General features: G+C 39.2%; 1 protein-coding gene across 1 annotated transcript in view; it reads left to right on the forward strand.

The window, feature by feature from the left end:
- LOC149777722 (plancitoxin-1-like) overlaps window positions 1–6,307 on the forward strand; it is a 67,106-nt gene extending 60,799 nt beyond the window's left edge. Inside the window, exon 8 of the mRNA XM_089938769.1 lies at window positions 1,237–6,307. Within this exon, the coding sequence (XP_089794895.1) occupies window positions 1,237–1,344 (108 nt within the window). The 3' untranslated portion in view covers window positions 1,345–6,307. The remainder of the gene's footprint in view (window positions 1–1,236) is intronic.
- The last annotated feature ends 5,765 nt before the right edge of the window (window positions 6,308–12,072 follow it).

Genomic DNA, 12,072 nt, shown 5'->3' on the forward strand with positions numbered 1-12,072 from the left:
TAGCATTGGAGTGGTATGCTTGTATTTGTGCTATAGCATTGGAATGGTATGCTTGTATTCATCAAGATGAAAGGGTTCTCATTGTCTTGATTGATGTAACATTATTTGCATCTAAAACTTGTTGCTTTGTGGCAAGCAGAAAATCCACAGAAACCTCTATCACATAAACAAAGCAAATTAAGAATATTTGGAAGGAGGGTTGAGGCTTTTACATTTATTCCATCTGGAGAGGCACAAAAGAGGATCATGGCAATTCCATTTAAATTTACCTGGAAAGTAGGAAGTCGGGAGTGCGCGGAGAGGAAACTTATCCTTTAAGGGTACCCCAGAATGGTATAGACACCACACACTAATGTCACCAAAATAGAAATGCATTTATCATGGCCCAAGTGTAGATATGGAGAGCATTGAGGTGCTGGGTTCCATTCCAGAGGGTAAACATAAACATGGTAAGATTGATGATTATATTTTTTTTCTTAATTTGTTATGACCGGGACTAAAGCAAAAGTGTTTAGAGAAGTACCTCCCAGGTATAAAATCATGTTGCATTGTTTCATATGTAGGGGCACAAAATTATGCACACAAAAAATGAAATCTGTCAAGCCAGCTTTCACTGAAACCAAAGTAAACATATATTACTGATGATTCTTTTAATGTAAACTTGAACAGAGCTGTTTCGTGTTTAATACAGTTCACCTTCAAAAGTTCTTAAGTATTATGGGCCCTAATTTTTGTGTTTTGATGCTGTCAGATCATTGAGATTGTGCCGGTAGTCAAGCTACAGATGTTCGAGTTATGTGAGTTTTGCTGGGTTTCAGTTTTATTTGCGAATTTTTTCACGAGTCCACCATGTTGGAAGTTTGACATAATAGTCACTTGTTGTCCATGTGGTTTCTTTGTGTATACATACATCCACATTAACATCAGTGTTAAATTTTTTAAATTTTGTTTTATATATGTCTTTTCTAGATATATGAAGATACATGTAGTACTCTTAAATGTATCATATATATTTGCATTTTAAGTCAATTCCAACAGCACATTACTTGATTTCCCATAATGCACTGGCAGATCAGGCTCTGTGCAGTTTGGAATAATCAGTAGAACAGACAACATAGACCCTGATATACTGGTGCATTATGTGATGGCAGTTCCTGCTCCATATTGTTTGCAGTTCGACTCGACTTGTATATTAGAATTTACAGTAGTTACTCTTCTATTTTTCTCCATTGATAGGAAAGCCAGTTTCACAGGGCCGGAGGTACAGTTTGCTTTCAACATCCAGTAGTGTGGAAAAACTTTTATATGCTAGTTGGAAAATATGAAACCTGCCCACAGCGTTGAACTTGGAAACATGCCACATGTCAGAAGAATATTTGATAGAATGACATTATTTTGGGGTAAAATGTCTTAGAAGGTTCTTTCAGAACTTTAATTGCCATATATAAACCACATCGACGTATAATTTCTTGTGATAATACTTTTCATCGATTTATTTGATTAATCCTGCGATGACTTTATCTTGGAAATTAAAAAACAAAACGTGGCTTAATCTCATCCTGTTTGAGATTTAAGCAAATATCGTATACATTTAACTGCACACGGTGTGAAACTTACATGACTGTAATCTTGCAGTATTATAGATAGAAACCCAATAAAATATCATTCTGTAAAACAGAAACCCAATAAACAATGACCATTCTATAGACACAATAGGAACTTCTTCCACACTACATGAAAATGTCATTTTTTGAAAAACCACAAAAATTGATCCCCATCAAGATAAATGACTTAACAGTAGTTTATAATGTAAAATGAGACGATTACAGTATGATGTTGCTTATTTACACATTTTTAGAGACACAGATCTTGTCAGGTTAACTGCAGAATGTATTGAGAAAAATTGTAATTATAGGATATATAAATAGTCCATATGTAATGATATTTCTTCTTTTTTAACATTCTCAAGCCTTGTTAGAAACAAGATGAGACATCTCATTTCATCTCATGCACTCAGATTGAATTGGAGGGTGGTGGTCTTCAAAAATATATCAGTACTGGAGAACTCAGACATGTACATTATATGACTTGAACATGGAAAAATTGCTTAATTACAACCACTGTATTTTTTTGTCCAAAAGTGTGTTTTGCGACTATTGCAGTTTATAATTTAGACTCTAAAGAAATTAGTTGTTGTTTTTTAAAATTGATTGCATTTTTAATGATATCTTTTAGATTATTTTCACAGGAAAAAGAATCTTAAAAGGCTGCTGTTATGTTAAAAAAAACAGGAAGTTTTCAGTCCCTCATTTGCACAACAAGAACATACAGCTTGATATGAGAATGCAACAAAATGTTGTATATAATTTTGATAGATCTTCCAATAGAATAATTTGGTTTTTAGTAACATTGTTACAGTACAATATTCTGTGGTGTTTTAAAAGATTGTGAAATGTGTTTTTGTATATTTAGTTTTTCTATGAATTGTTTACATTTATCTTCCAACATGTGTGCAAAGGGAGATAACTCCTTGAGTAAAGATCTTTGTTGATTCACTCTTTTCCCCATTAATTTCTTTCATAAATCAGAATTCATCTTTTTGTTAGTTGTCATGTCAGAATATTTTGATAGGTAAAATAGATGTTAATATGCTTTTGTCTCTTGTGCTCATAAATGCATTTTGGCATTGGAAAAATGTATTTGCAGCACCCTTACTATAAAGGCTGTTATTTTTTTATTGTTTACTAGTTCCAGATATTTCACAAGAAACACCTATATTTTCCATTTTTGTTAAATGTTCATATTTGAAGAGTTTTTTTTAAATATAGAGAGTCTTCATATTTGAATGCAATATGCTTTTTCATTTTAATGAATGTAAGGCATGTCTGCTGTTTATTGTAGTTGTATACATGTGACTTAAATTTAAGAAAAATACTAATTAGCATTTTATTTTTTATTTAAAATATTTTGAATTGTCAGCCATAAACATCCATTCCATTAAATGATGACTTTCCTTTGAAGTTAATGTTACTTTTTATGTTTATTTAAAGGTACGTTTTTGGTGTTTTGTTGAAACGCCTTTATTAAATCTTAAGTTTCAGAATATGTTATAATTTTTTTCTTCTCAGTACTCAAAACTTTTGAAATGTCGAAATTTTGACATATTTTCGATATTTATAAGTCTCATAATTTGTTTTGTGACCATTTTTGTACATATTTTCCACTTTGGTGGAGTTTGAAATGCATTGTCACTGTGTTCGAATCTGTTTGTATACCTTTCCTGCACATGCTTACCTATTCTGCACAACAAAATATGTTCTAGTACATTCCTGCGCTACTCATCTATGTGACTAGCTTGCACTTGGAAATAAGGAAAAACTATACATTTTTAGAGTCACAGTGGTTTCAGCACAACAGAATTATTTCTGTATTACAGCATTATTTCTACTATATTACAGCATTATTTCTATATTACAGACCTGACTTAAATTTTGTAGATAGCCTTGTACATGGATTAAGAAAGAAATATTATTCATTTCTGGGGAAAGGCAAAGGTCATGATCAGTGATTGAAAACAGAAAATTGTTTCTCTACAGTAATTCTATCATCATCAGGTACCAGATTTCGTGTGAATAGCTTGAACTTGAACTAAGAAAGAACCCCATTGACTTAAAGAGCAAAAGGAACAAAATGATTTCAGGAATAACTTAAGTTCTTCACCATGTACAGTTACCATTCTTTGTGGATGTATTATTGCACATGAGATAAAGGACAAGTTTATTGATGTTTGGGTCAGAAAGGTCAGAGGTCAAGATCACAGTTACTAGAAAGAATGAAAATGATTTTTAGCTTTACAAGTGATAGACCAGAAGAGATTATGAGTTGGACTGTTGTCTGTCATCCATTGTCCATCCCTCTCTTAGCACAAGTTTGTTATCGCTACTCCTCCTTCTGATACATTCATCTAGTTGATCTTAAATGAAAAACAATGCTGCTTGGACTTCCAGTATGGCCAGGATGGCAGCCATCTTGAAAATCTTTTTATTGCTAATTTTCCTACATGAAGAGGTCATATCAGGATTTGGCTTTCACTCAAATACTTCTTATGATGTCTTGTTGGTCCTAAATGAAAATGGTGCCAATATGAAGTGCAATATAGCTAGCCTACCACTGCTGCCATCCTGAAAATATTTTTATTGATAATCCTCCTTAATGGATGGTCTTATCAGCATGGGTTTTCACTATAAGGCTTCATATGTCTAGCTGATCCTAAACGAAAAGGGTCCTAATGTGACATCTGTTATGACCTATCATGGCAGCCAACAAAAAATCTTGTTTCCACAACTATACCTGAACAGAAAGTAATAGTGATGTGGGGTTTTAATCAAAAGACTTCTTATGACTTTTGTTGGTCTTAAATGAAAACCATGCCAATCTCACATTCAATGTGGCCACCATAACAGCCATATTGAAAATTGTTATTACTACTCCTCCTGAATGGAAAGTTCTATCTTGAAAATATTGTTATCTCTATTCCTGTCAAAATGGATGGCTATATCAACGTGGTGTCAAAATGGATGGTTATATCAACATGGTGTCTTCACCAATAAATCTCTTATAATACCAAGCTGGTCTGAAGTGAAAATAGTGCCAATCATACATCCAATATGGCTGCCATTACTGTGTAAAAATCTTGTCACTGCTCCCCCTGAATGGATTATCATTGTGACACGGGGTTTTCACAGAAGTCCTAAATGAACAAGGTGCCACTCATGCATCCAATATGGCTGCCATGATGACTGACTGAAAAATGTTGTTGTCACTACGCCCCTGAATGGATGATTATTATGATATGGTTCTTTTTACCAAGACTTTTAGTGATGTCTACCTTGTCCTCATTGAAAATGGTGCCAAGCTGTCTTCCACAAAACTTAAATTATTAAGCATGTTCCTTCACCGAAATTTGTCGATTATTAACACATTAGGAAAGAAATAAGTTTGTAGATTTGGGGGTTAGAAGGTAAGATGTCAAGGTTATTTGAACTGAATGATTTGTTTTACATAATGGCTTTAGTTTTTAATCTAGTACTTTGACTAAAGTTTGTGGAGTGCTTGCACTTATTAAGGCATGGAAGAGACCGATTGAATTTTCAATCAAAGGGTCAACATTCAGCGGAGCTTTGACTCAAAGAAAAATAACTTCTGTTCTTGAATAAGTTCCTTGACCAAGCTTTGTGGATGGCCCAGACTTAGGTTATAAAGTAAACTGGAGAGTCTGGGGTCTAAGGGTCAGAGGTCATGTTCAAGGCAAGTGTAAAAAAAAAAACCAATGGTTTCTGCACATGTAGTTTAGCTCAAGATGGCATACCTTGACCATTGGAACCATTTGGTCATCTAGAGTTAACCAGGTCCTATTAGTGTCCAAATAGAAGACTATCAATACACAGGGCAGGTAACTATGCACTAGTAGTGTTCAAAAATAGCACAGTGCTATCCAACCTTTTTGACACCATGGGCCACTGACAAATTTTTCTTGAGGCCGAGGGCCACAGCAGAACACTTAAAAGCAATGACTATAAATAGTATTCACAATTGTTTACCTGGTTAAGAAGATATACTATGAATGTAGGCCATTTATTTTTTTTTTGTTTTTATTTTACATAAATGCAAAAAAATTGCTCGCGGTCTGGCGGTCTATTTGAAATCTGTCTGCGGGCCGCAGGTTGGACAGCACTGAAATAGAAGAATATCAAAACCAAAGCAGGTAGCCATGCCTTGTCAGGGCCCAAATAGAAGACTGTCAAACACAGGGCAGGTAACCATGCCCTGTTAGTGTCCAAGTAGAAGATTATCAAAACCAGAGCAGGTATATAATGTGCCATTCATTTAATACACGTATAAGCTGTGAAGTCACTGTTTCTCATCAGATGCCAATTTACATGGAATTTTCCTATTAACCACAAATATGAAGACATAACAAGCAAGTATCCCTATGTGAAAACAGTAGGTTCCCTTCTCCAGTCTGTGAATACAAGTACCAACCAAATTGTCACATGTAGCAAACCCATGAAACTAAATGACTTCACAATAGTCAACATTAAATTAGAATTAAATGTGTTGTCACCCAAGGACATCCCAATTCATGCAGTTGCCTATTTTGGGCATGTTTCAGTATTTTATAAAGGTATTGCCATTCAATCTCATAACATTCTAATGCTAAAATATGATGATTCTGAAATGAATATGGTTTTTATATTGCTTCTGTATACTCTATTGCTGGATTTATAAATTCTATTTTGATCATAAATATGTATTTGTGTCATGCTTCTAGCTCTTCAGTCCATAGTAGTAAAGGGGGCCACTATAGCCTCAATGGAAATTAGCATTACAAGATCCCCCTGGGCCACTATAGCCTCAATGGAAATTTAACATGGAGAAAAACCCTGGGCCACTATAGCCTGAAGGGAAATTTAACATGGAGAAAAGTCTTGGGCCACTCTAGCCTCAAGAGGATTGAACATGGGGGAAAAAAGCATGGGCAACTCTAGCGACAAGGGAAATTGAACATGGGGAATTGTAACAGGGTCCAGACCTGATGGGTCTATGGAAAGGGAACAGGGGGAGAGGGACATAACACACACACACACACAACGTACGCGCGAAGACATACACACACACACACACACACACATATATAAAATAATAATTCGGGGTTAGGCAATTGAAAGTCAATCTCTTTTCGAGAAATAGAAGTGGCCCTGAAAAGGGCCTTTGGATTTATGTTAATATGCCCTTAACATAAAGGGCATCTGTGGCATCTTCTTGTCCTCAAGCTGCGTCTTACAGCAGGGCCATACATCAGAGTCCTCTTGAGGCAACCTTGTCTCTCTATGTAGACTCTTCGTATCCACAGACTGCTGGTGGTCCTGTGGACAACGGTCCACTTGGATCAGACATACAAGAGCATGTCCGTCCTGAACATCATTGAAGACACGAGGGTGGAAGATTCAACGTCAGTCCACATCTTGCGGCTACGAGAATAGGTGAGTGATTGCACTGAACTGCGCTTATTTATAGGGAGAGGAAGGATTGAAACGGATTGAGTTCGTTGACCAATCCAAACACGCGTGACGAAATTCAGTCAATCCGCATCCAATCGGAAGAGAGCAGTCTGTGACGTCACGTGGCCTATATACATTCGCTAGCGCCTGTGCGCTGTCAATCTATGCGACAGTGATTCAACATGATGGAAACTCAGAAAACGATCCATGGGGGTACACCAATGGTGGATACTACCCAAGGGAACCCGGACTTACTTTCAGAAGCCGTAAACTGGGATTTTGTGGATTTTCTGACCTCGCAAGAATTTGTTCCAGAACCTTCGTTACCATCTTTACCGCACGTGGAGAATTTTCTACAGAGACAGAAAGAAGAATTGGAGAAATTTATACAGAGACAAAAGGAAGCAGAACAAGCTTTTCTGCTACAGCAACAGCAGCAAGAAGAAGAGGTAAGAAGAAAAAAAACAGCAAGAAGAAGAAGAAGCAGCAAAGAAACAAGAGGGTGAAAGTCAAACGGTCACGGTACTGTTGGACATTTTAGCAGAGTTAAGAAGTCTGAAACAAATGTATCAGACTTCTTTATCACGACCGAAGAGAATACGACCTTCCCGAGCTAAACACACCAACCCTGAGACTAAGCCTACCTTACCACCCATAGTGATTTCAACCCAATCATCATCATCAAAAGTAGGCCATGGCAAAGGCTTAAGACAGTTAAAGTTGATTGCTTAAACTCACCCCTACACCAAGAAAATAACGGCCCTTTTCAGGGCCACCCACTTCTCTCGAAAAGAGATACCATTTCAATTGCCAATAGCTCAAAATAACAACCCATTTTACCCCTATAGTACGTGTCTGTGTATGAGTGCGTGAGTGTAGGTTCTTATTTTAAAATCATAACCCAAAGTCACTTACCTTTTATCATTAATGTATTCTGTTATCCATAGTTACAATTCAATTCACAACATAAACACTCTTAAAAAAGTTCATTCACTTCTTTTGTGTCATTATTTACTCTCTCTGTTTTTTAGATTTCTTCACAGGCTTTTCCTCTTCTTCCTCCTCACTTTCTTCCCTTCTTTTCTTCTCCAGTTTCTTTTTCTTCACCTGTCTGCTTTCTTCCTCTTCTTCTTTCTCTTCTTTCTTTGAAGAATCCCTCTCTTCTTCTGACTCTTGTTTCTTTTTGGGGCAATCTGGAGACCAATGTCCTTTTTCATTACAATAATAACAGGTATCTTGACTTTTGTCTCTTTTAACCCCTGTTTTTCTTTTTTGACGGTCTGGACACTGAAGACCAATGCCCTTTCTTTTGACAGATATAGCAAGTATCTTCACTTTTATCTCGAAAGGAAGGAGAGTAGTCCGAAGGCTGGTCTGAAGAGAATTTTCTAATGACCCCTCGCGACGCTCTGATGAAACGTTCCATCTGGCTAGTCTCTTCCATCGTTGTGATCAGGTAGAGAGTGAAATGAATAGTGAAAGGACAAGACACATACACTTTTATATACGCTGGTCTGCCAGGACTATAAAGTAGCTCATGGTGTTTAAACTTGAGTCATTTGACGTTTTGCACTCAAAATGAAACGATCCTATTCATTCGAGAAGAAAGAAGAAGAAAGTAAGAGGCAGAAACGTGATCTATCGCCTCGTACCAGGGCTGAAATCTTGGCACAAATTCATGCCAGTGATTTTGAAGAGGACATGAGTGAACCAGAATCCGAACCCTCTAAACCAAGTTCACCACCCTTAGTCAACCCTGAAAAGTACTATTCCATTCGAGAGACGGAAAAGCGCTCCTCTAGAAAATTTAGAACAACGGCTTACACCTACACGGTGAAGTTTAAAGATTTCAAGTCCGACGTACCCTTGGAGAAAGCAGAAGGGTTTATCACCGAGATGTGGGATTCTTTGCTCACTTCACTCAAGCGACAATGTCAACCCAAAGAAGATGATCGCTTGACACTATCCATAGATCACGACGGTTTGAAATCCCCTGTTTGGATCGAGTTTAGCAGACCCGCAGAACTAACCCCTTCCAAAGTCATGGACAAGATTCAACAGGTGCAACAATCCAATGACCAGTTTGACATCACCAATGGAAAAGCCACACTGAAAATGGCTCACGTCTCTCTTCCTCAAGGGACTGGACGCAAAAAGATGTTATTGGTGAACGATCTTCGCAGCATTAGGCGTAGCCTCGTCCAAATTTACAACCCTCATGACCAGATGTGTTTAGCCCGGGCTATCGTGGTGGGGCGAACCTATGCCAACAAGAACGACACGGCAGAATGGAAAAGAGCCTGGAAAACTATTCGACAATCGGACCGAGCCAAACAACGAAACGAAGCAGAACTCCTGTTACAACAAGCGGGCCTGTCCAAAGACACACCCTGTGGCATTCCTGAAATGCAAACATTGCAAGATGTCCTAGCTCCACACTACATCTTGAAAGTACACCCTCAAGAAGTACGCGGACCTCTGTTGTTTCGAGGTCAAGATTTTAAGGATGGAAAATACATTCACCTTTATCATCACGATGACCATTTCGATACCATTACCAATATCACTGGATTCCTGGGATACAGATATTACTGTGAGAAATGTGACCGTGGTTATAATAATCGAGAGCAACACAAACATTGCGGATGGAAATGCTCAGGATGTTTGGCCTCTCCACCCTGTCTCAGCGAAGGACCAGTGCCTTGTTCAACTTGTCTGCGCACGTTTGTCAGCCCTACCTGTTACCAACAACATTTGAAGACGCAAGGTTCACAGCAGAAATGTGCTTGTCAACTGCTGAGATTGTGCCCTACGTGTGGACAAGGCATACGTACCAATAATGCCAAGGCACACGTATGTTCAGGAAAGAAAAAATGTCACATTTGTCACCACATCGTGGACTTGGAACATCAATGCTACGTGCAAAAATACCAACCAGAGAAAGAGGATGGTCACAAAAATGAAAAAGGCAATTTCATCTTTTTCGATTTCGAATGCATGCAAGAGATCGGCATTCACATTCCTAATTTCTGTGTGGCTCATCGAGCGTGCGACAAGTGCATTCAAGAACCTATTTTCAGTCATTGCCCTCACTGCAGCAAGATTCCTGGAGGGCGTGAAAAAATATTTCGGGGACCGAACACGCTAGCCGATTTTGCCCAATGGGTCTTAGACCCCATCGACAAGACATGGAGCCAAGAGGACATCGAACGTTACGGAGATTGTCGTCGACATGCCACGGTGATGGCTCACAATTTCTCCGGATACGATGGACAGTTTCTTTTGAGGTATTATACGGAACAAGGCACCGAACGACCTAAAGTGACTTTGAACGGAGCCAAAATCATTTCCATGCAAGTGGGACAAGTACAGTTTAAAGATTCCATGAGTTACTTGGCCATGCCTTTGAGTCGAATGCCCAAAACGTTTGGAATGACAGAAATGGCTAAAGGGTATTTTCCACACTTTTTCAATACGGAAGCCAATCAACACGCCGTTCTACCCCATTTGCCTGAGGCTAAAGATTACGACCCCGACAACATGAGTACCGAACAACGAGAAGCTTTCTACGCTTGGTACCAGGCTCACGCCTCGGACCCTTTCGACTTTCAGGAAGAAATGCTAAAGTATTGTCGTTCCGACGTGGACATTTTACGGCGTTGCTGTGGAAAATTTCGAGAACTGTTCATGGAACACGGAGGGGTCGATCCTTTGAAAGAAGCTTGCACCATTGCCAAAGCGTGTTCCTTAGTGTACAGACAAAGATTCATGCCTGAAAACACCGTGGCGGTCATCAGTCCTCAAACGACCAACTATGTCAAACGTCAATACTCGGTCAAAGCCCTACGTTGGTTACATTACTTGTGCGACAAGGAAGACAAATGGATTCAGCATGCCCGCAACGGAGGGGGCGAAAAGACCATTGGAACGCATTCGGTAGATGGCTGAGACTTAGAAAACCCCAAGATCGTGTACGAGTTTAACGGCTGCTTATTTCACGGATGTCCCGTCTGTTACCCTGACCGTGGCACTAAAAATCAGTTTCTACAACGAACCATGGAAGACTTGTACCAGGCCACTTGTCAGCGACGCCTAAAGTTAGAACAGGAAGGATACCAAGTGGTGGAAATGTGGGAACACGAGTACGATCACCGTTTGAAAACCGATCCCGAGTTTAAATGTCTCGTGGAAAGTTACAAGCTGGTGGACCCCCTGAACCCGAGAGATAGTTTGTACGGAGGAAGGACCAATGCCACCTGTTTGCTGTACCAAGCCGACGAAGAGAAAGGAGAAGAAATGAAATACTTGGACGTGTCTTCGCTGTATCCCTACGTGTGCAAATATTGTCACTTTCCTACAGGGCACCCACAATTGTTCACGGAACACATCGACCTGAAAAGCATTCGACAATACGAAGGCTTGATCAAGTGCAAAGTTTTGCCTCCCACGGACTTGTACCATCCCGTCTTACCTCACCATTGTCAAGGCAAACTGATGTTTCCTTTGTGCCGAACTTGTGCCGAAACGTGCAACCAAGACCAGCCTTGTCAGCACACCCAGGAAGAACGGGCCTTGACGGGGACCTGGGTCAGCGTAGAATTGTTCAAAGCTCTGGACATGGGATACCAACTGTTAGAAGTGTACGAAATTTGTCAGTTTCCCAAGACACAACAATACCACAAGGGTGACCCCACGCAGAAAGGGATTTTCGCAGACTACGTGGATGCTTTTTTGAAACTGAAACAAGAAGCCAGTGGCTATCCGTCTTGGTGTCACACTCCCGAAGACCAAAAGACATTCAAAGTGAAATACTATGCACAAGAAGGCATCTCTTTAGACCACATCGAGAGAAACGAAGGCAGGCGATCGTTTGCCAAAGTGATGTTAAATTGTTTGTGGGGCAAAATGGCACAACGTCCGTGTTTACCCAAGACGGAGTATTTGACTGAACCTTCCCGCTACTTTCAGATGATTCATGACAAAACCAAATACATGAAACACGTTGACGTCG

This window comes from Sinohyriopsis cumingii, chromosome 17, assembly GCF_028554795.1.
Source record: "Sinohyriopsis cumingii isolate HCF-2022 chromosome 17, ASM2855479v2, whole genome shotgun sequence".
NCBI lineage: Eukaryota > Metazoa > Mollusca > Bivalvia > Unionida > Unionidae > Sinohyriopsis > Sinohyriopsis cumingii.